This window comes from Mobula birostris, chromosome 19 (assembly GCF_030028105.1).
Source record: "Mobula birostris isolate sMobBir1 chromosome 19, sMobBir1.hap1, whole genome shotgun sequence".
Classification (NCBI taxonomy): domain Eukaryota; kingdom Metazoa; phylum Chordata; class Chondrichthyes; order Myliobatiformes; family Myliobatidae; genus Mobula; species Mobula birostris.
Genome location: NC_092388.1, coordinates 8,804,880 through 8,829,980, shown reverse-complemented (window position 1 = coordinate 8,829,980; position 25,101 = coordinate 8,804,880). Strand labels below are relative to the sequence as shown.

The 25,101-nt window shown below is 42.7% G+C and overlaps 2 protein-coding genes across 4 annotated transcripts in view; one reads left to right on the top strand and one right to left on the bottom strand.

Moving 5' to 3' along the window:
* Positions 1-862: 862 nt before the first annotated feature.
* Positions 863-22,423, bottom strand: fkbp14 (FKBP prolyl isomerase 14). Its single transcript, XM_072283191.1, has 4 exons — positions 22,102-22,423; positions 16,399-16,550; positions 10,354-10,481; positions 863-3,804 (listed from the first exon to the last, which is right to left on the bottom strand). The coding sequence occupies exons 1-4, from the start codon at positions 22,314-22,316 to the stop codon at positions 3,646-3,648; spliced, it is 654 nt and encodes a 217-aa protein (XP_072139292.1). The 5' UTR covers positions 22,317-22,423; the 3' UTR covers positions 863-3,645.
* A 719-nt stretch (positions 22,424-23,142) lies between these two features.
* The window catches only part of plekha8 (pleckstrin homology domain containing, family A (phosphoinositide binding specific) member 8), a 59,386-nt gene continuing 57,427 nt past the window's right edge, over positions 23,143-25,101 (top strand). For all 3 annotated transcript variants that reach the window (XM_072282992.1, XM_072282991.1, XM_072282989.1), the window contains exon 1: positions 23,143-23,278. In XM_072282992.1, coding sequence (XP_072139093.1) covers positions 23,239-23,278 — 40 coding nt within the window. In that variant the 5' untranslated portion in view covers positions 23,143-23,238. The remainder of the gene's footprint in view (positions 23,279-25,101) is intronic.

Genomic DNA, 25,101 nt, shown 5'->3' with positions numbered 1-25,101 from the left:
ATTAATTTGCTTTACATTGTGGATCGAAGGGCCTGTTCCTGTGCTGTACTGTTCTGGTTTATGGTTTGTGCTACTTGCATTTAAAATATCAGAGAAACCCTTAAGCATGAAAACAACATTCTTTGAAACTATAAATCGCTCATAGAATACATGGCTGATTATAGTTAACAGAAATTCCAGTCAGTTTACTGGTTTAAGCCTGTAACACCATTAAACGTACGTAGGAGCAGAATTAGACAATTTAGCTTATCAAGTCTTTTCCACCATTCTATCATGGCTGGTTTATTTTCCCTCCCAATCCCATTCTCCTGCCTTCTCCTCAGAAGGTTTGACACCTTCCTTAATTATCAAAATTATTAACCTCCACTTTAAATATAACTCAGACTTGAGATATAGATATGTGTGTGTGTGTGTGTGTGTGTGTGTGTGTGTCTATATACACGAGGGGTGATTGATAAGTTCGTGGCCTAAACCTAGCACATTTATTTATCAACATTGTCCCCTCCTACATTTACACAGTCCAGCGGTCGTGGAGCATACGGATCTTGGACCTCCAGAAAGTGTCCACAGCAGGAGTGATTGATAAGTTCGTGGCCTAAGGTAGAAGGAGATGAGTTATACAGCTCTCGTTACATGCACATGCAGTTCAACGCTTTGAGTGATTATGCAGAAAGTTTGAAGTTAATGACTCATCCGTTAATAACTCATCAGGGGTGATTGATAAGTTCGTGGCCTAGAAGGAGATGAGTTATTAACTTCAAACATTTTGTATGTGTTACTGTAGAGCGTGTGATTATAGTAGCTCTATACTCTCATTCAGACAATCTATTGACCAAACAAGTACTGCTTTCAAATTCCCATCTCCATGATGACATTTAATAAATTAAAGCAGATTTCAGTAAAGTATGCCATAGCAGAAAGTTTTACTATAATACGATAGTTACTTCCAAAGAAACTACACATTATAGAATAGTTTAGTAGAATAGGCTGTAGTTGCCTTCAAAGTAAACAAGTTTTCCCAATTATGGTATAACCCAATGTAGTCTGCATAAATGCAGATAGTGTTCCCTAATGCATCAATTACATGTATTTATCACAGAACTGTACACTATAGAGCTTGAATTTACAAATGGAATTAAAAATGTTGCTGGCTAACAAATACTGTCAAAAGCTATTAGGAAGTGAACAATAATTTTCTTTTCTTTTTAAAAAAGCATACACTAGATTGACACTTTTACTGAGCAGAATTCCGCACACAATGCTCACCTAACTCATCCTCAGAATTAAAGCAAATATACAAATTTGTAAAAGAGAAATTTTTCACTTTTTGACAGAATTACTGTTCCAATTGGAAACTCAAAGGCATGGTAGCGTAGCGGTTAGTCCAGTCACCTTACAGCACCAGCGATCACAGATTGGGAGTTCGATTCCCGCTGCTGTCCTGTAAGGAGTTTGTACATTCTCCCTGAGACCATGAGGACATCCTCTGGGTACTCCGGTTTCCTCTCACGTTCCATAGATGTACGGGTTAGGTTTAGTGAGTTGTGGATATGCTATGTTGGCGCAGGAAGTGTGTTGACACTTCAGGGCTGTACCCAGCACATCTTCAGACTGTATTGGTCGCTGACACAAAATGACGCGTTTCACCGTGTGGTTTGATGTACATGTAACAAATAAAGCTAATCCCTTTATATCTTTACATTTAAAATAAATAAGCATGAAGCTTATAAGATTGACATGTAACATATCTAATCAATGCAATGTTAAATCCATGAATTAACAAAGAAAAATGTTCAGAAGTACAACAATAAAATTCATCACATCTCAATTAGTGTGCCAAATCTGATTGCTGAGAGACCGACGTTTAAGTACGTAGAACAGTCACAAAATAGAGGTCAGAGGTTTCAGCTGTTATTAAAATTGAGAGATTTGCTGGGCAGGAAAGTAGGGAATCAGAAACAATTGTTAAAAAACTGGTTTTAAATTGGAAGTATGGGACAAGGGATTTGGATCTGGATTATAATTAATATGAAGATCAATGTACAACTTGGGAAGTGTTTTAAATTGATAGTTTCAATGCACATGTAACAAATTTTGGTAAAGAGAACAACATATGGAATAGACTTTGAGGACCCCAGAGGCAAAGACCATAGTACTTGAATAAAAATTGGGTGCAATAATTCATAAACTGCAGGAGTGCTCTGAGTAGAATTGAGGTGGAATAAATTATCGTAGAATTCTGCCATGGACACAAGAGATTCTGCAGATGCCGGAAATCCAGAGCAACACATACAAAATACTGGAGGAACTCAGCAGATCAGGCAGCATAAATGGAAAGGAATAAGCAGTCGATGTTTTGGGCAAAGACATTTCATCAGGACTGGAAAGGAAGGGGGAAGAAGCCAGAATAAGGTGGGGGAAGGGAAGGAGAACAATCTAGAAGGCGATAAGGGTGGGGGAGGAGGATGATGTAAGAAGCTGGGAGGTGACAGGTGGAAAAGGTAAAGAGCTGCAGAAGGAATCTGATGGGAGACGACCATGGGAGAAAGGGAAGGAGGAGGAGCACTGGGGGAGATGAGAGGTAGGTGAGGAAAATAGTACAGGTATGATGTTTATTTATTTCCATAGACACTGCCTGACCTGCTGAGTGCCTCCAACATTTTATGTGTGTTCTTCTGCTATCTTAAAAAGTCACACTCTTAACTGAAGCGTACAAAAATGCTGTTTCAGTTGAACCAAATGTGATGGACAGTGAGGTTGGGAGGATTAGTAAACTGGTAAAAGCACACAGTAGAAGAATTTACAAAGCTAATGTACTCTTGTCACATAGCTCTCTTTACTCATAAATATACACACTGAGTATTTTTAGATGTGTCAAAATGTTCATTGGCAAAATGCAGACAGGATTGATTTATTTCATGTCAACACCACAAGGTGAAACATTTTTTTAATGAACAGAAATGTCATCTAATGAATAATTCATCACAATATTTTAATTGTAAACATTTAAAACCATCTTTATGCACTTAGTGGCTACTTTATTAGGTACAGTAATGAATGCCATTGTGATCTTCTGCTGCTGTAGACAATCCACTTCAAGGTACAATGTGCTGGGCATTCAGAGGTGCTCTTCTGCATACCACTGTTGTAATGCATGGTTATTTGAGTTATTGTTGCCTTCCTGTCAGCTTGAACCTGCCTGGCCATTCTCCTCTGACCTCTCTCATTAACGAGGCATTTTTGCCCACAGAACTGCTGCTCACTGGATTTTTTTTTTGTTTGTTTTTGCTCCATTCTCTTTAAACTCTAGAGACTGGTATGTGTGAAAATCCCAGCCATCAGCAATTCCTGAGATACTTAAACCACCATGTCTGGCACCAACAATCAGTCCATGGTCAAAGACACTGAGATCACATTTCTTCCCCATTCTGATGTTTGGTCTGAACAACAAATCAACCCCTTGACCATGTCTGCATGCTTTTATGCATTGCGTTGCTGCCACAGGATTGGCTGATTAGATATTTGCATTAACAAGCAGGTGTACCTAATAAAGTGGCCACTGAGTGTACCTTTGGTTACTTTGTCATGGAGTGATTATATTCTTTTCAGCATCGTCAAAGTACATCACAAAAATGCTGATCATGTTTACAGCTCATCATGTTTATACGTGAATTCTCTGGCAGAGATGTATCCATCTTGGTCTTCATCTTCATTTTTAAAGATGTTTTCCACCATAATATCCTGCTGTGTGTCATTTTGCTCAGTTCCGTGTTTTATAAATTCACGGCGCAGGTACTCTTTCACCTAATTATGAAATGTAGCACTGGATTAATTTAGCTGGAACTTTCAAAGGCATGCAATCTCAAGTACAGAAATGTCAGATATATTTTTTTAAAGTCTGGAAGCATCTAAGCAGGGGAATAATCTGTCAATGTTCGAGGCTGACCTGTTGAGTTCCACCAGCATTTTGTGTGTGCCGCTCAAGATTACCAGCACCTGCAGAATCTCTTCTGTTGATGTAGAAGCCTCAGACTGCGGGCAAGATTGACCAGAATGCTGCCTCAACTTAAGGGCTTGTGTTATGAAGATAGATTGAGAGAGCTAAACCTTTTCTCTTTGGATTGAAGGAGGATGAAAGATAACTTAGGTGGAGGTGTACAAGATGATAAGAGGCATAGATAGTGGATAGCTAATGACTTATTCCCAGGGTGGAAATGGCTAATACAAGGGGCATGATTTTAAAGTGATTGGAGGAAAATATAGGGAGGATATCAGAGGTGAATTCTTTACACAGAGTGGTGGGTGCATGGAATGCACTGTCAGGGCTGGTGGTGAAGTCATAGGGGCACTTAAGAAACTCTTGGGTAAGCCCATCAATGACAGGAAAATGAAGGGTTAGATCAGGCGTTCTCAATCCTTCATATGCCACAAAACATTACCATTAAGCAAGGGGACCGTGGACCCAAGGTTGGGAACCCACTGGGTTGGATTGATCTTAAGAGTAGGTTGAAAAGTCAGCACAACATCTTGGGCTGAGGGGCCTGTAATGTGTCCTCACTTTCGAAGTTGTATGTTCAATAGAAGAAATCTCTCTTTTACAGCTTTGGGAAAACTGAGAGAAAAGAAAGCATTTTAAGAGTGTTAAGTTGATAAATCTGTGTGCGCACATACTCTTTTATATACCAGTTGAAAACTGAAATAAAATTAACATGTCTGTGGTGTATCAAAGGAATGCAATGGGGGTGGGGGACCTGTTCAAACAAAGGGACTAAGAATGACTGGTTGGCCACATAAAGATGCATCAAAGACTGTGCTAGACAGAGCAGCGTGGGTGATGGCATTGCATCAGATACCTATGCTTGGGTCTTTCCTCCTACTTTGTTTTGAAAGAAATCCTCTTCCTTGTACATGGAACTAAATCTGCATCTGACTTTACTTTCCTTGTTAGACCATAAGGTTTAGGGTAGAATTAGGCTATTCAGTCTATCGAGTCTGATCTGCCATTCAATCATATCTGACTTATTTTCCCTCAACCCCATTCTCCTTCCTTCTATCTGTAACCTTTGATGCCCTTACTAATTAAAAACCTATCAACCTCCACTTGAAATATACCAGTAGCTTGGTCTCCACAGCTGTCTGTGGCAATGGATTCCACAGATTCACTGTCCTCTGGCTAAAGAACTTCCTCCTCATCTCTCTTCTAAAGGAACTTCTTCAATTCTGAGGCTACACCCTCTGGTCCTAGACTATTGGAAACATCCTCTCCACATCTACTCTTATCTAGGCCTTTCAATATTCAATAAGTTTCAATAAAATCCCCCCTCCCATTCTTCTAAACTCCAGTGAGCACTGGCCCAGAGCCATCAAATGCTCCTCGTACGATAACCTTTTCATTCCCGAGATCTTCCTCATGAACCTCCTCTGGACCTTCTCTACTGCCAGCCCATCATTTCTAAAACTCCTCACAATACTCCAAGTGCAGTCTGATCAATGGGCTTATAAAACCTCAGCATTACATCCTTGCCTTTCTATTCTAGTCTTCTCAAAGAGGATGCTAACATTGCATTTGCCTTCCTTACTATGAAAGCCAATTACCACCAGGATATCCTGGTCAATTATGTCTCTTACAGCTCCTGAGGTAGGTAACCTATCTGCCATAGAGAAACCCTGCTGCTACCAATCTGTATTTCCTCAATCACCACTTCCAGCAGAGCCAAGAGTACGAGGCCAAAAAAGTGATGTATGACTAAAGATAAGGAAACAATATTCTGGAAAGAAGGTTGATACTGTGAGAGGCTTTTTCGTGGATCTCATGGTTGGCTTGCCCCTGGGCCTGGCCTAACTGGCCATTCACAGGTCTAGGCAGCAACAGTTGCAGGCTCTGCCCAAGCCGATGGACTCACTTTCAGGGGCTCTAGTGAATGTTCTCAGGATTATTTATTTACTATTAATTAATTATTATTTATTTGTACTTGCGCAGCTTCTTTTCTTTTGCACATTGGTTGTTTGTCAGTCTTTGTGTTTAGTTTTTCATTAATTCTATTGTGTGTTGGCGCGTGGCCAAGTGGTTAAGGCGTTCGTCTAGTGATTTGAAGGTCGCTAGTTTGAGCCTTGGCTGAGGCAACATGTGCGTCCTTGAGCAAGGTACTTAACCACACAGTGCTCTGCGATGACACCGGTGCCAAGCTGTATAGGTCCTAATGCCCTTCCCTTGGACAACATCGGTGGCGTGGAGAGGGGAGACTTGCAGCATGGGCAACTGCTGGTCTTCCATACAACCTTGCCCAGGCCTGCACCCTGGAAAGTCAGTAACACCGCACGCGCAGGGCCTCTCCTTCCTCTTGTTCGTGACCGAGGATCAACGCTTCGGTTGCGTGAGGCTGAACGGGCATCTCTCTGCCACTCCGGCCTATGGAACTCTCCTGACTCTCTCGTCTTGCCCCTGCGGTGCAAAAGAGTGCTGCTGCGGCCGGCGTGCCCGTCCCCTGCTCCCTCGGGCCATGTCGTCGCAGTGCCGTGCCATCCGCTATCAAGCCGCGTCGCTGGGTTAGGTCCGCACCCGCACCCTTCCGCCGAGCTGGCTATCAGGACGGTCGATGGTCGCCGCTCGCCTCCGTCGGCCCGGGGCCTAACACCGTGCTGGTGAGTGCCTCGCCATCCCAGTCCGTCGATCGCGCCGGTGAGGTCCGCACCTTCACCGCCTATGTACGCGCGTGGGTGTACCTGCCTTCTCGGGATGGTCGATGGTCGTTCGACCAGCCCCCATCATCTAATCGCACAGCAGTCCCGTCCGCCGGCGGGAGACTCCGTCAATCGATCGTGGTGCAAACGTGAGAATGCCCAACGTCAATTCCGCCCAAAGCATGAAGCCCTCGGTTGGCAATCGGGCTGCCCCACAGCAGACCCACCTACCCACCTCCGGAGATGGTAACGAGCTGAGCACGGAAGTTCGGTGCACGTGTCGAGACCATCGCTTCCACTCGGCCTCTCCCAAAGGTGGGACCGACCAAGCCGGATCGATCGGGAAACAGAGGTCTACGCCTGCACCCTGGAAACCTTCCAAGGCGCAAATCCATGGTCTCATGAGACTAACGGATGCCTATATAAATAATTCTATTGTGTTCCTTTGTGTTACTGTGAATGCCTGCAAGAAAATATTCAGAATAGAATATGGTGACATATATGTACTTTGACAATAAATTACTTTGAACTTTCATTGCCTTCCCCTCTTCTGGGGTCAGGTCTGTGCCCAGATGTCCTTGGAGAATGCACTAAGGGCACAACATGGAACTTCCAAAAACAGTAGCCCCTCACGGCCTCGAGTTTGTTGTGGGTAGTAGTAATCATACTTCAATTTGAAACTGCAAATAGTTTATTAAACACTGATTTATTGTATAGTGCTTTGCTGGTGAACAAACTTTTGTTAAAAATAAATAAGGAGGTTGATGTTCAGAGACAAAGTATTTTTGTAATTCTTTCTGTCTGGTGGAGGTTAATCTGTGAATCAACAGTTACTAACCTAAATTGGTTGTTCCCTTTGTTCTAATTGTGAAACCTGGAGGACTGTCATCTGATTTTTAATGAAAATTGTTAAATTTGATGGTTCACCAATTGTGGAATGAAAAAAATAGGGAGGCCAACAATTCCTACTTAGTATGTTCCGACAATATAAAGGTATATTTATTTCTTCTGAAGTCACTGGAGGTTTCCTCTCAGCACCTATGGAATTGTACTCTATGGAATACCAGACACAAGAAATTCTGCAGATGCTGGAGACCTTGAGCAACACACAGATGCTGGAGAAAGTCTAGCTGGAAATCTTGTGCGGGAGTGCTAATGAAGAATCTCAGTCCAAAGCGTCAACTGTTCATTCCCCTTCATAGATACTGACTGTCCTGAGTTCCTTGAGCATTTTATTTGTGTTGATATATGGAATCTATCAGATTTATGAAAAGGTAAAGTATCAAGGAGTCTCTTCAGCCAATCAAGTTTAAGAATCTTCATTCATGTATGGAGACCCAGTAATTTAAAAAGTAAAAGAGAATATTTAAAACATTTGATAGGAAGCACAACAGAAGTTGGGATTTGATTAAGGTGAATGCATAAGAAACAACAAAAAATCTGCGGATGAAAAGAGAAAATACTGCAACTACCCACTTCAGTCTTAAATTTTAACTGCAACACTTTCCACAGGTATGAACATTACCAATAACCTGATCTGGTCTGAACACATTGATGTCACAACCAGAAAAGCTCACCAATACATCTACTTTCTCAGGAGGCTAAAGAGATTCTGCACAGCCCTGTTGACTCTCTCAATTTTTTTTTGATGCACCACGGAATGCATCTGTCTGGATGTATAATGGTTTGGTATGGAAACTACTCTGCAAGTATCCACAAGATAGAAGTGCTGGCACTGGAGAGGGTTCAGCGGAGGTTTGCAAGGATGATTCCTAGAATTAAAGGGTTATCGTATGAGGAGTGTTTGACGGCTGTGGGTCTGTACTTATTGGAATTTAGAAGAATGAAGGGAGATTTTATTGAAACCTTTCAAATGTTGAAAGGCCTAGACAGAGTGGACGTGGAAAGGATGTTTCCCATGATGGATGAATCTAGGATAAGAGGGCACAGCCGCAGGAGAGGGGGTGTCCATTTAAAACAGATGCTGAGAAATTTGTTTAGTCCGAAGGTAGTGAATTTGTGGAATTTATTACCAAAGGCAGCTGTGGAGGACAGGTCATTGGGTGTATTTAAGGCAGAGCTTGATAGGTTCTTGATTGGACACGGCATCAGAGGTTACAGGGAGAAGGCTGGGGAGTGGGACTGAGGAGGGGATAAAAGGATCAACCATGATTGAATGGTAGAACAGACTCAATGAGCCAAATGGCCTAATTCTGCTCCTATGTCTTATGGTCTTGTGGTCTAAAGTACAAAATGTTATGCACATAGTTCAGCACGTTACACGAACTAGCCTCCCCTCTATGGACTCTATCTATACTTCTCACTGCCTGAGAGGAGCAGCCAGGAAAATTGAAGACCTCACCACTCTTCCCTAAACTGCACAGTAACTGGAACGCTCCCGCACACATAACCTCTATGGCTGCACAGCTACTATTCTCTTTTCTATAATGTTTTATTAAAGTGCCTTGCAGTTTTCAGGCCGTGTAAAAATTTCCTGCTCAGAGCAAAGGTTGGTCCACACAGCTGCTAAAACATTAGAGGGAACGTTGAACCTCACCCTTCTGGATATTTTCTTTTCTTTTCTCTCTCGTGCTCGCGCTCCCTCTCTCTCTCGTGCTCACACTCTCTCTCTCTCGTGCTTGCACGCTCTCTCTCTCATGCTCGTTCTCTCTCTCTCTCTCTCTCACTCTCCTGAAGTTAGAGAAGCCTAAAACCATGTACCACAAGGCTCAAGGACAGCTTCTACCTCATTGCTATAAGACTCTTAAACAGACCTCTTGTAAGATAAGATGGATTCTAAACCTTACAATCTATTTCATAATAATCTTGCACTTTATTGTTTACCTGCACTGCACTTTGCAATTTTTCAGGAGCTTGTTATTGTTTTACCTTATTCTAGTTCAATGCACTGTGTAATGATTTGATCTGTATGGACAGTATGCAAGACAGGCTTTTCACTGGATCTTGGTATATGTGATGATAATAAACCAATACCAGATACAGCCCGAGCTGTTCAGCACTTCCAGCATTTTCTCTGTTCATATTATGTAAAAGACATATTCAAAAGGCAAAACCTCAAAAAGGCAGCATCTACCTTTAAGTATATCTGTCAGCCAGGACATGCCCTCTTCTCATTGCTACCACCAAGGAAGCAGTACAGGAGCCCGGATCCTAAAGACACACGCTCAGTGTTTTAGGAAGAGGTTCTTACCTCACTACTTTTGTTCTGTTTTTGCACGTTGTTGTATATATAAAGTCTTAGGCACCCTAGATTTTTAATATGGTTTCAGATAGTATGGCCTCCACAGAGCCCTGATCTCAATGTCATTGAAGCTGGCTGGGATTATCTGGAGAGACAGAAGCAAGCGAGGCAGCCAAAGTTTGCAGAAGAACTGTGGCAAGTTCTCCAAGATACTTGAAGCAACCTACCAGCTGATTTTCTTATAAAACTGTACGGCAATGTACCTGAGAGAATTGATGCATTTTTAAGGGAAAGGGTTCTCAAACCAAATATTGATTTGTTTTAGTTTTTTTTTTAAACTGTATACTGCACTGTTTAGTAAATATTTTGATACTTAGTAACTTTTCATTTCAGTAGTTTCGAAAGCATCTTCGCTGTACAGTATTTTTTATATATGCCTAAGATTTTTGTGTGTGCGTGTGAAAACTTACCTCATGTTTAGATAATTTCCAGTCATCGTCGAGGTCCATCTCCTGGAATGCATCATGCGACCGCAGGCCATTTCTGATTTCAATAAGTTCAATTTCAAATATCAATGTGCTTTCAGGTGGAATTTTCCCTGTAAAATATAGCTTATTTATTAAATTCACTTGTTTACAAAATTGAACCATGCAATGAATTGACAAAATTATTAAGAAATGATTACTGTTGTTCATCATTTCAGCTAAATAGTGGCCTGTATTAATTTATTAAACATCTTAGTGATTTAATACGGGATGAAGTATTGAAACTACTCTACCTTATTTTTTGCATTATGTACTTATAGATTTTGTCTTTGAACTTTGCTGCTGCAAAACAACAAATTTCATGCATAATCAGAATTGGGTTTATTATCACTGGCATACTGTACATATCATTGAATAATTTAGTGATAATAAATCTGATTCTGATTTCCATTTGAAATTAAGAATACAGGTTGAGAACCCCTTATCCGAAATTCCAAAATCCCAAAGCCTCCGAATCTGAAATTGCTTTGAGGGCTGCCATGACAACACAAATGGACAATTCCAAAAGGCACTGGGAAGGTTCCCAGGTGAAGCACAGGTTTCTGCACTCCATAGATAGTTCTGAGAAGTGACTTCACATACGTAATGAACATAAATTAATGAGAAATAAAAAAAATCACTGCATAAAGTGAAAAATGAAGATTTTGATGTGTATTGAAAGAGTGGACTCATCATCGTCAAAGTGAACATAATCCACAGTAATATGTTGATCATGAAACAGTCAAAGGTCTACCGCAAGGAACTGAGAATTGAAGCTAACTAAGTGTTCACCAGGCTTTTTGCAGAATTTAAGAAAAGGCACGGCATTAAATTTTTCACAGATTTGGGGAGATAAATCAGCTGATCATGAAGCAGCAGAGAAATGCGTAGAGTTTGCCAAGATTGTTGTTGATGAAAACCTAACAAGGTGAACAGCTGCATCAATACATATGTGATGAACCAGTGTAAAACAAAGACTGCTTACCGGTAGCACATCAATTCAAAATTGGAATTTTTAAAAATAATTTAATTGCGATACAGCATGGAATAGGCTTGTCCAGCCCTTCGAGCCGTGCTGCCCAGTTATTCCCTGATTTAATCCTAGCCCAATTATGGGACAATTTAAAATGACCAAATAACCTACCAACCGGTATGTCTTTGGACTGTGGGAGGAAACTGGAGCACCCGGAGGAAACCCACACAGTCATGGGGAGAATGTACGAACTCCTTACAGGCAGTGGCAGAAATTGAACCCTGGTTACTTTTACTGTAAAGTGTTGTGCTCACCACTACACTACCGTGTTTGATAGCGATCCCAAGCTATCTCATACTATTCCAGAATCTGAAAAAATGCGAAACACTTATCCAAATCCAAGCATTTCAGATAAGGGGTACTCGTTCAGTAAGGTATAATTGTGTGATGGTGTAAACATCAAGGTTAGACCATAAAACATAGGAGCAGAATTAGGCTATCTCTCCCATCGAGTCTGTTCTGCCATTCAATCATGGCTGATCCTTCTTTTATCTCCTCCTCAACCCCAGTTCCCGGCTTTCTCCCCATAACCTTTGATGAGCTTAATAACCTTAGAAAGGATTAATAAAAGGGGATAAATTTTGATGACAATTATTTTATTATAAACAGTCAATTTACTACCATAAACATTGTTGGAAATGAAACATTATAGAATTTGCGCAGCCCAGGTGTATTTTGGATACTGACCAGCATGATTTGGCATTAAGTAAAATTCCCTTGACAATAGGCAATAAGTGGCTTTGTCCTGAATTCGAAGAAGCATGCAATGGAACAGCTATTTCTAGTTCTTATGCCAGGCACAAGTTGGTTAATTTTCTGGTGAATTGCTGGTAGTTTTTGTATTGTTAAGTTAAGCCCTTTGGTAACTGAATCAAAGTTGGTCAGACTTCATTTACAAATAATATTGAAAAGGCTGCAGATTGATCAGACCCGTCTTCCCCGTCGGTGAGTATCAATAGGTTGCCTGGGTTTTACCTGCTAAATATATCTAAAGATAAAGATTAGCTTTATTTGTCATACAGTGAGTTGGGTCATTTCTGTAAAATCAAATCAACTAGGATTGCGCTGGGGGAAGCACACAAATAAATGTTGCTATACTTCCAGCACCATCATAGCATGCCCACTACTCACTAACCCTATGTCTTTGGAATTTGGGAGGAACACCCAGAGGAAATCCCCACAGTCACGGGAGAAGGTACAAGCTCCTTACACACAGCCGTGGAAATTGAACCTCATTTGGCGATAGGTGATTGCTGGTGCTGTAACAGCGTTACGTTAACTGACATGCTACCATGGCACCCTGGGTTAAAGCAGCTTTCTCTTAAATTATAGATGCCCGAGATATGACCCAGCCACTGGATGACTAGCAATGATATTACAACAAAGAAGTCCTCCTGACCTCATCAATAGAATATGGGTGGCATGGTAACAGAGCAGTTAGTGTAATGCTTTTACAGCGCCAGCTGTACGATTGGTGTTTGACACTCACTGCTGACTGCAAGGACTTTGTATATTCTCCCCTTGACAATCTGGGTCTCCTCCAGGTGCTTCAGTTTCCTCCCACATTCCGAAAGGCACATGGATTAGGGTGAGTGAGTCGTGGGCATGCTATGTTGGTGCCAGCGGCGTGGCGACACTTGTGTGCTGTCCCCACCATCCTTGCTGATTGGATTTGACAGCAATGACGCATTTCACAGTATGTTTACATGTCATCATCATTATGTGTCGTATTGTATGACATTGCCGATCGTGGTCCCATGATCGTGATGATTCTTGGCAAACTTTTCTACGGACGTGGTTTGCCATTGCCTCCTTCTAAACAATGTCTTCACAAGATTGTTGGCCCCAGCCATTATCAATACTCTTCAGAGGCTGTCTGCCTGGTGTCAGTGGTTGGATAACCAGGACTTGTGATGTGCACCAGCTGCTCATACAACCATCCACCAGCTGCCACACAACCCTTTTATATCAGCTGCTTGATGCTTGATGTTTCCCTTTTTTTGGCAGTAACATAGATGTCTTGGCTTACATCTAAATAATTCATCGAAAATCCCAGCTTTGTTTACAACTTTAACCCTTAAAACTCCAGTATACAACATTGTTGGGTGGCGGGGTGGAGATGCATTTCTACCAAAGGAGGTGTGAGACGCTCCTTCCCTCCGCTAGGCTGCAGATCACCCTTGGGCAAGATGGAGCACCTGCTTAGCCCCCGATCAGGGTCATGTGAGGCCATGGGAGCATGCGGTGGATGGTCGTATGAACAGCGGGTGTGTGTCACAACCGCCACATGATGATGATGTACAACACTAACACGTTACTATTGCTGCTTTCATTGAAATAGGAGACTGAATCAGACTAAGGGACTTTACAGCATCTATTCTGTATTTATTTATTCTTATTTTAGAGATACAGTATGGTAACTGGCCCTTCTGGCCCAACGAGCCAATGGCACCCAATTACACCCATGTGACCAATTAACCCACTAACTGTGGGAATGTGGGCTGAAACCGGAGCACCCACGCCGTTGGGCAAGAATGTACAAACTCCTTTCGGACAGCGGTGGTAACTGAACCTGGGTTGTCAGTGCTGTAATAATGTTGCTCTACCTGTTTAGAGCTAGATATTTGTCAGCTTAACCACCTTGTGGTTTTTAGTTATTATACATCACAGAGCAACATGGAATCTGTTTATTTATCCTGTACACTTAGAGATCCAGCCCGGAACAGGCCCTTCCAGCCCAATGAGACGGTCCACGCAGCGACCCACCTTTGAACCCTAGCCTAGGTAGAGGGTTTGGGGTTGATGTTCTTGTTCCATTTTGTGCTGGGGAGATGAGGGTTTGGGGTCAATGTTCTTGTTGCATTTGTGTGGGTGGAGGGGGGTTTGGGAGTTGATGATCATTATGCTGTTCTATTTTGTGCGTGGAGGGGTGTTCTTCTTTTGTTTCGTGGCTAGCTGGAGAAGATGAATTTCAGAGTTGTATATTGATACATACTTTGATAACAAGTGAAGCTTTGAATCTTTGAACCTTTGAACCTAATCACAGGACAATTTACAATGACCAATTGACCTGCTAACCTGTACATCTTTGGACTGTGGGAGGAAACCAGAGCATCTGGGAGGAAACACACATACTCCTGGGAAAGATGCAAAAACATCTTGTAAAGGACACCAGGATTGAATTCCGAATCCAGCGCCCCGAGCTGTAATAACCAAATTTCTCTATTACTGGCTCTATATTTTTATGGACTTAAAGCCAACCTTACCAGAAGTAAACAAATATACTCAACACAGCCAAAATCAGCGTGTAATGGTCACAGTGGAACGAAGATTTCAATTCAAAGGCGTGCAATGAACATGCATGAGCATATTAGCTGTTCACCAAACAAAAAGAGTATGAAATTGTTAGTAATTTAGCACTAAACATAGCAACAACAATTTTTATGTTAACAACTGTTAAGTTGAAAAAGACATGCAAGATACTTTAGTTACAATATGAAATCTGTTTGGCTTTATATTTCCAGCACTAAGTTTTGTAACTTGAGTAGATACTGCACTCAGTGGCCACTTTATTAGATACACCATTACACCTGCTCGTTAATTAAATCTAATCAGCCCATCATGTGGCAGCAACTCAATGCATTAAAGCATGCAGACATGGTCAAGAGGTTCAGTTGTTGTTCAGACCAAGCATCAGAATGGCTTTGACTGTGAAATGATTAGTGGTGCTAGATGGGGTGGTTTGAGTATCTTAGAAACTGTTGATCTCCTGGGACTTTTAAGCATATCGGTTTCTAGAGTTTACAGAGAGTGGTACGAGGAGCAAAAAACATCCAGTGAGCAGCAGTTCTGTGGGTGAAAATGCCTTGTTAATGAGAGAAATCAGAGGAGGTACCTAATAAAGCAGCCATTGAGTATATATGCTAAAAGAACGAGAACTTAGCAACTTCAGGGGAAGGTACTTCTATTATATCAGAACAATTATTGCACATCTTCAAGTAGGGAAGTGTTATTGAACTTCCACATTCTCTGTGCATTCCAAACTGCTGAACTTGCCTATCATGAGCTTTTATCAGGTTACCAATAGGAAACCACAATATATTGGATCCAACACAAGACTACTCAATACGTACCTATTTTATAAACCTAACAGATTCTCTAGATGCTGGAAATCGAGAGCAACAAACACAAAATGCTGGAGGAATTCAGCAGGTCAGGCAGCATCTATGGAAGTGAATAAATAGTTAATGTTTTGGGCCGAGTCCTGCTGAAACATCTCAGCCTGCAAAGTCAACTGTTTATTCCTCTCCATGGATGCAGTCTGACCTGCTGAGTACTTCCAACATTTTCTGTGTATCAGTCTCTATTTTATAAATGCAGCTTTGCAGCTTTATGTACAATAATGTTCATACTTTGAAAGTTATTAAATACAATCAACATAACCATTTTGGTCATATGTGACCAATATCTCACTTCCAAGATATTTCATTAGCTAGTAGCTTTGTATATGCAGTACTATGCAAACGTTTTAGGCACCTTAACTATATATACAGTATATATTGTTTAGACTTGTGTGTAAATACCAGACACATCCTGTAAAGATCAATGAACCAATTGTTTGGAATCAAATGTCCTTGCCTGTATCTCAGGGCTGGGTGTTTCTGAACCTGCACCACACCCCCATCCCTGGCACACCTTCTCTGCCATTTGTCCCCCCCTCCGCAAGGTGCTCCACCCTTGCGATTCTCAACATCTTTTGCTCCCACCAGATTTACAAATCTCGCTCTCCTCTCCATGCTGACAAATACAGTACTGTGCAAAAGTCTTAGGCACCCTAGTTATATATGTGCTTAAAACTTTTTCACAGTATTGTAGTATTAGTTTAAATCACAGAAATAATGCAGAATTTCTAGATCATTCATATTGCTGATCTGAATATCTATTTCTGGGTACAATACCTCTTCCTTCTTTTCCATAGGCCAGGGCTGGCGGGATGGTTATCTTCCTCTTCTCTCCAGAACACATTTCACGCAATCCTTTATCCCAACCTTTAAGCGATTCTTTAATCCCAAGTGTGAACCAAACTGGGTGGCCATTGTTGTCACGGTGACTGGAATAAAATAAGTTTAGTACCAAAGTTGAGAGAACAGATACAGTTCTGCCACAAAGATAGGTAAAGATGGCACTGAAATTGCATAGTGACAGTCACTACAATGTAACCTCTAGATCAGGCGTTCCAACCTAGTGTCCATGGACACCTCAGAAAATGGTAAGGCTACATGGCATAAAAAAGTTAGGATCCTCTGTCCTAGAAGAACAAAGTGCTGGAGGAACATGGCAGGTCAGGTAGTATCTTTGGAGGAAAATAAACAGTTCACTTTTCAGGGTGAAACCCTTTATCAAGACTATAAAGAAAGGAGGAAGAATACAGGTGATGGGTGAGTCCATCTAGGGAGAGAGTGGGTGGGGGAGGTGGGGAAGCTTGCAGTTGATAGGTGGAAGATGTAAAAGACTAAGGAAGGAGAAATGTGATAGGAGAGTAGACCATGGGAGAAAGAGAATGATAAGGGCCACCAGAGGGGGGTGATGGGGAGGACGGGTAAGAGTGGAGCCAGAGTGGGGAATGCAAAAAGAGAGAGAGGGAGTGGAAGAAACTACCAGAAGTTAAAGAAATCAATGTTCGTGCCATCATGTTGGAAGTTACCCATATGGAATATGAAGTGTTGCTCTCCCAACCCGAGTGGTCTCAATGTGGCAGTAGAGGAGGCCATGGACCAACGTGTTGAATGGGAATGCAAATTGCAATTAGAATGGGTGGCCATTGGGAAGACTGCCTTGGGAGCGAAGGTGCTTGACAAAATGGTCCCCATTTATAACTATTTAGACTAGTTCCTTTTATATTTTAAAAAATGATATTTCAGAGAAACATAGAATGTAGAAATCTACAACATATTACAGGCCATTCAGCCCACAATTTTGTGCTGACCATGTAACCTACTCTAGAAACTGCCTAGAGTTTCCCTAGCGCATAGCCGTCTATTTTTTTAAGCTTCATGTACCTATCTAAGAGGATCTTAAAAGACCCTATTGTATCCGCTTCCACTACCACCGCTGGCAGTACATTCCACGCACCCACCACTCTCTGTGTGAAAAACTCACCCCCGACATCCCCTTGGTACCCATTTCCAAGCACCTTAAAACTATGCCTTCTCATGCTAGCCATTTCAGCCCTGGGAAACGGCCTCTGGCTATTCACATGATCAATGCCTCTCAACATCTTATACACCTCTATCAGGTCACCTCTCGTCCTCCATTGCTCCAAGGAGAAAAGACCAAGTACACTCAACCTCTTCTTATAAGGTACTCCCTCCAATCTAGGCAACATCCTCATAAATCTCCTGCGCACTCTGTCTATAGTATCTACATCCTTCCTGTAGTGAGGTGACTAGAACTGAACACTGTGCTCCAAGTGAGGTCTGACTAAGGTCTTATATAGCCATAACATTACCTCACAGCTTTTGAACTCAATCCCGTGATTAATGAAGGCCAACACACCATACACATTCTTAACAACACTGTCAACCTGCGCTGCAGCTTTGAGTGTTACATCGACATTGACCCCAAGATCTCTCAGATCCTCCGCACTGCCAAGAGTCTTACCATTTATTTTATATTCTGTCTTCAAATTGGACCAACCAAAATGAACTGCTTCACACTTATTTGGGCTGAAGTCCATCTGCCATCTCTCAGCCTAGTTCTGCATCCTATCGATGTACCACTGTAACCTCTGACACCCCTCCAGATTATCCACAACACCCCCAACCTTTGTGTCATCAGCAAACCTACTAACCCACACTTCTACTTCTTCATCCAGGCCATTTATAAAAACCATAAAGAGGATGGGTCCCAGAACAGATCCCTGTGGAACACCACTAATTACCGACCTCCATCCAGAATACAAACCATCCACAACCACCCTTTGCCTTCTGTTGGCAAACCAATTCTGGATCCATAAAGCAATGTCTCCTTGGATCCCATGCCTCCTTACTTTCTGAACGAGCCTTGCATGGGGAACCTTATCAAATGCCTTACTGAAATCTATATACACTATATCCACTGCTCTACCTTCATCAATGTGTTCTGTTACATCGTCAAAGAATTCAGTCAGGCTCTAAAGGCATGACCTGCCCTTAACAAAGCCATGTTGGCTATCCCTAATCAGATTATGACTCTACAAATGCTCATAAATCCTGCCTCTCAGGATCTTCTCCAACAACTTGCCCACCAATGAACTAAGACTCACTGGTCTATAATTTTCTGGGTTATCTCTACTCCCTTTCGTGAACAAGGGAACAACATTTGCAACCCTCCAATCCTCTAGTACTTTTCCCATCCCTATTGATGGCACAAGGATCATTGCAAGAGGCTCAGCAATCTTCCCCCTCGCTTCCCATAGTAGCCTGGGGTATATCTCATCCGGTCCCGGTGACTCATCCAACTTAGTGCTATTCAAGAACTCCAGCACATCCTCTTTCTTAATTATCTGAAATCAGATCAGAAATGGGGGAAAACTAAGCTCTTAAAAGTTTGAAAGAAGGTACTGTTTTGAAAAAAGCAAGGGCATGTATGGAACTAATTTTTTTTTGCAAACTCCCACTGCCAACTAACTGTTGATATTTGTCAAATATAGCAGCTGAGTTATGGAGAGCAAGGTTCCATATTGAGTAACATGGTAATGGCAGATATTCAGATTTCTGTAAAATCTGAATCTGCATTAGGAGCATCAGATTTCTGCATTAGGGTAGATACTGGGTAGTCCATCACTTCTCTTCTTCCAAAGTGTGCTACAGGTCCTTGTGTCCACCCATGAATGAAGACAGCATGTTGCCTAGGTTTACTCAAAAGTTGACCAATCTGACATCCTCGTGCTGTGGTGCTGTCAGCAAAGCTTTTGTAATTGAGATGCTGAAGCCAGTCTTAAGTGCCACAAATTAATGACTCACAGGCAAGAGAAGTACCAACTGAACCATAGAGGGAAATGGAGAGACTGCAAATGCTGGAAATCTAGAGCAACACACACACACACACACAATGCTGGAGATCTCAGCAGACCAGGCAGCATCTATGAAGGGAAGAACCAGGTCTACTAGTCCTGATGAAGGGTTTCAGCCCAAAACGTCAACTGTTTATTACCCATCATGTATTCTGTGGGCACGTGGCCAAGTGGTTAAAGCACTGGACTAGCTACCTGAAGGTCATGAGTTCGAGCCCCAGCCAAGGGAACGTGTTGTGTCCTTGAGCAAGGCACTTAATCACACATTGCTCTGCGACGACACTGGTGCCAAGCTGTATGGGTCCTAATGCCCTTCCCTTGGACAACATTCGTGTCATGGAGAGGGAAGACTTGCAGCATGGGCAACTTCTGGTCTTCCATACGGCCTTGCCCAGGCCTGCGCCCTGGAGAGTGAAGACTTTCCGGGTGCAGATCCATGGTCTCGCAAGACTAACAGATGCCTTTATTTATTCTGTTTGTCCTGCTGATTTTCTAAGATCAGGAAAGGTTGAATAGGTTAAGTTTTTAGCTTTTATTCCCTTGAGTGTTGGAGAATGAGGGACTACTTGATAGAGAAATACAAAATTATGAATGGGATAGATTGGGTAAATGCAAAGCAACACACACAAGATGCTGGAGGAACTCAGCAGATCAAGCAGCATCTGTGGAAATGAATAAACAGTTGATGTTTCAGGTTGAGACCATTCTTCAGGACTGGAAAGGAATGGAGAAGACACCAGAATAAAAAGGTGGGGAGAGGGGAAGGAGGACAGCTAGAAGGTGATATGTGGAGCCATGTGGGTAGGAATCTGATAGGATAGGAGGGAGGACTATAGGAGAAAGGGAAGGATGAGGGCACCAGAGAGAGGTGATAAGCAGATGAGAAGAGGTAAGAGTGGGGAATAGAAGAAGAGGGGAGGGGGAGGGAATTTTTTTTATCAAAAGGAGAAATCGATATTCTTGCGATCAGATTAGAGGCTACCCAAATGGAATATAAGATGTTACTCCTCCACCCTGAGGCCATGGATAGACATGTTGGAATGGGAATGGGAATCAGAATTAAAAAGTTTGGCCACTGGGAAGCTCCTCTTTTTGCGGATGGAGTGGAGGTGCATGATGAAGCAGTCCCCAGATCTATGATGAGTCCCACCAGTGTAGAGGAGGCCACATCAGGAGCATCGGTTGCAGTCGCTGACCCCAGCAGATTCACAGGTGAAATGATGCCTCACCTGGAAGGACTGTACGGGGCCCTGAATGGAGGTGAGGAAGGTGAATGGGCTAGTATAGCACTTTGGCTGCTTGCGGGGTAAGAGACTGGAGGGAGATTAGTGGAGAGGAACAAACGGACAAGGGGATCATGGAGGGAATAATCCCTGTGGAAAGCAGAGAAGATGGGGAAGTAAAGATATGTTTGGTGGTAGGAACCTTTTAGAGATGTTGGGAGTTGTGGGGAATGATGTGATGGATGCGGAGGCTGACGTGGTGGCAGGTAAGGACAAGAGAAACTCTATCACTATTATGGCGGTGGGAAGATGGGATGTGTGTGTTGTAGAGTTCTATAATTAAGGGTAATAAAAAATAAAGTGTTAAGTAGTGACTGAGTCAATAATGTGGTATGGGGACTTGACGTCTTCATCCCAAGTGCTGCTTCCTCACTCTTGCACTTGACTTCTTGCTTTCACCGTGAGTGCGAACTCCTCTCTCCGTAAATACTCTCCAGGCCTCAGCTTCCCGTTTAGATCCAGATCACCAGAGCCGTATGCAAAATCAGCGTGTGCCGTTTCATACCTCTTCTATAAGTTATCATGCCTCGTAAAATGATCCCCGACTCAGGTTTCCGCACTGCGAGTTTCGGCGGACAGACTTGTTTATATAATTGCTGGTTAATTTTGGCTGAAAAGGTAATCTCAGCCATGCAGTTAATTAGTGATCGCTCGTCGCCTAAGTTGCGTTATTGAAACAACTCAAGTTCTCGATTATTATTTATGATTTGTTTTGTTCTGTATTTGCAGTTTGTCTGTTTTTTTTACACATTGTTAGTTTTTGATTCCTATTGGTTCAATTGTTTCTTTGTTCTACTATGAATGCCCGCAAGGAAATGAAACTCAGGTGACATATACTTACTTTGTTAATAAATTTACTTGGTCGTTGATTTAGTGTCCGTCCTGCATTAGGTAAAAACATATGTTCATCACTTATTGGGCACCACCGACTTTATTCAGTATTTTTCACCAGATTTAAAGCGATTCAATTACGGATGCTGGTTTATAACATTCATATCAAAGTTCAAAGTAAAATTATCAAAATACATACACGTCACTCCTGGGATTCATTTTCTCGCGGGCATTCACAGTAAATACAAATAGAAACACCAGATACAAGGAAACACAAGAGAATCAATGAAAAACCTCACGCAGCAAGACGGACAAACGACCAACTGTGCAAATACAAAAATAAATGAACAATAAATATATCGAGAACATGAGATGAAGGGTCCTTGAAAGCGCGTCCCGAGCTTGTGGGAACAGTTTAATGTTGGGGTGAGCGAACCTCATTCCTGACATACCCAATTACAAATGATCGAAGTTTTTGAACCTCAAGGACTCACCTGGAGTGAAGCATTGTCCCATTTTCAAAATATCCATCATAATGTAGCAGTAATAAGTCACCTAGCTTGGTCTTCCGGTGACAGAGGAAAGGCTTCTGCAGAACCTCGATTTTCACATCAGCCTCTGGTATCAGAGCATTGCTGGCGTAATCCAGCAAAAACGTGAAAATGAGCGCTTGAAAAACACGTATACAATTAACCAGCATAGCACACATTGCGCCCTTTTAAGATGTTTCTCCTTTCCTTTTGTTGCCTGCCCCTTGCGTTTGGATCTGACGGCCCATACGCGCAGACGTGGCACTCACAACTTTTTTTTCCCACTGCAACTTTTGAGTCGGAATGTGAAGCCGACGTCCTGTTACGCCCCACCCTCCCCTCCCCTCCCCTCCCCTCCTCTCCCCAACTCAACCCAACCCCACCTCACCTCACCTCTCCCCTCCCCTCCCCTCCCCAAACCTCCCCACCTTCCGAAACACCGAGGACACAAGCGAGAAGGCGGAATCGGCAAAAGTACAGCACCACATTCACACGGGGGGGAGCTCCGCGAGTGAGACCCTCTGAAGAGAAGCGGACAGTGGACGTTTCAGGTCGAGACCCTTCAAAGTTCAAAGTCAATTTATTATCAAAGTATATATAAGTCACCATACACTACCCTGAGATTCATTTTCTTGAGAGCATTCACAGTAGAGACAAAGAAGCGCAATAGAATCAATGATAAAGACGAACAAACAACCAAAATACGTCCTTAAGAGTGAGGCCATAGATTGTGCCATCAGTTCTGTGTTAGGATGAAGGAAATCTGGTTTAAATGCCCTTAGAATGCACTTTTAAATGACTCCTTCCGTCACGCCGCTGTCCCAAAGTGTCAAACTTTCTCCTAGGCTGGCGTAAGCGCCTATTGGTTCTTCCTTGCGGAGAGACTCACGCTGAGAGACTCAATCTACCATTGGCTGTGCCCGGTAACAGAACGCCTCCAGCTGAGTGCCAGAGCCCTTTGCCGAGTGGCTCTGCAGCTCGTCAATCAATCGACGTCACCCTCTTCTCCCCCCTGCTCGCTTCTGGTTCTGCTCATCGCGTCGGGTCGAGTTGGGGGGCTGCGAGTGAGCGAGCGGATGGTAGGAGGTCTCCGCGGTTATCATGGAAGGAATGCTTTATAAGTGGACCAATTATCTGAGTGGTAATTTTGGCCGTCTTGTCTCCGGCGTGTGACGTGAGGTCGCGGGGCATGGGTGGAGGGTTGGAGACCCGTGTCTCTGTCAGGGCATTCTTTTGCAATCTTGAAATAATCTGCAGTGCAAGGACCTTCCGAACAGTGTGGCAGTGTAGGTCCGGAGGCCCATCTATAAAGCAATTACAGTTTAAACGCGGTATCAATAGACTGCGTTGGATAAACTACGTACAGATTTACACCTCCGTGGTCAGGTATCTGGGTCAGGGGAAGAAAAGTAAAGCTACTATTACTGGCGTTTTTTTTCCATTTGAAAACAGAAATTGCTGGACATAATTTTCATTTTTCTGCAGACATTTCTAAAAATAACTATAAATTACAAAATAACTGGTGCAAGAATATGATATAGTTTTCATGGATGAATTCAGAAATCTGGTGGTGGAGGTGAGCAAGCTATGTGTGTCTTCATTTCCTTCCTTCCTGATGGTAGTAACCGGGTGATGACATGTCCTGGGTGGTGAGGGTCCCTAGTAATGGATGCTGCCTTCCTGAGGCCCCACCTCTCCAATATGTCCTCACTGGTGTATTCCTATAAATTGAATTATGCTGATTAGTAAATTTAAATTGCTGATGGTTTAAATGTTTGCATTTTTCACTTGCAACATTTTGAAAGTCATGAATGCCATCTTTGGACAACCATATTTTGTATTATAAAAAGATTAATAAGGTAGATATTATAAGACCATAATCCCCGAAGAGAGACCATATTACTTCTATCCTGGCCTCTCTCCACTGTACGATTTAGAATTGATTTTAAGGTTCTCCTGTTTGTTTATAAAGCCTTAAATGGGCTGGCCCCCTCCTATATCGCACGCCTTCTAACTACTTCCAGGTCCCTCACGGTTGGCTGACTTGGGGCTCCTGGCTGTCCTGCGATCTAAATTTAAGTTCGGGGGTGACTGCGCCTTTGCTGTTGTAGCCCCTAGACTGTGGAACAGCATTCCCCTCCCTCTCAAATCTGCCCCCTCCCTCGACTCAAAAGAGTCCAGGCTCAAAATCTACCTTTATTCACTAGCGTTTGTATCTTCCTGATGTGGCTGATATTTGGCTTGTGCCCAGGCTCATGTGTTGTTTATTTTGTGCCTGTAAGCTGTGTGCCTTGTTGTTTATATCTGTGTGTCTTGTATTTGTGATTTTAGCTACCTGTTACGGTTTGTACAGCACTTTGGTCAACATGGGTTGTTTTTAAATGTGCTTATAAATAAATTTGACTTGACTATAAGAGCAGAATTAGGCCATTTGGCCCATCAAGCCTGTTCTGACACTTCATCATGGCTGATCCATTTCCCTCTCAGCCCCGATCTCTTGCCTTCTCCCTGTATCCCTTCATGCCCTGACTAATCAGGAATCTATCAACCTCTGCCTTAAATATATCCAATGATTTGGCCTCTACAGCAGCCTGTGTCAATGAATTTCACAGATTCACCACTCTCTGGCTAAAGAAATTCCTTCTCATCTCTGTTCTAAATGGATGTCCCTCTATTCTGAGGATGTGTCCTCCAGTTTCCCCCCACCATAGGAAACATCCTCTCCACATCACCCTATTGAGGCCTTTCAACATTCAATAGGTTTCAGTGAGATCCCCCTCGTTCTTCTGAATTCCGGTGAGTACAGGCCCAGAGCCATCAAACACTCCTCATGTGATAAGCCTTTCAATCCGGAATCATTTTCGCAAACCTCCTTTGAACCTTCTCCAATGTCAGTATGGCCTTTCTTAGATAAGGGGCCCAAAACTGCCCGCAATACTCCAAGTGAGGCCTCACCAGTTCCTT

What these genes read in the sequence shown, in the direction of transcription:
- fkbp14 (XM_072283191.1), bottom strand. Translation starts at nt 22,316, where the DNA reads ATGTGTGCTATGCTGGTTAATTGTATACGTGTTTTTCAAGCGCTCATT. An exon ending in GGGACAATGCTTCACTCCAG is followed by an intron (nt 16,551 to 22,101) that starts GTGAGTCCTTGA and finishes ATTTTATTCCAG; the next exon opens with TCACCGTGACAACAATGGCC. An exon ending in GGAAATTATCTAAACATGAG is followed by an intron (nt 3,805 to 10,353) that starts GTAAGTTTTCAC and finishes TTTCATAATTAG; the next exon opens with GTGAAAGAGTACCTGCGCCG.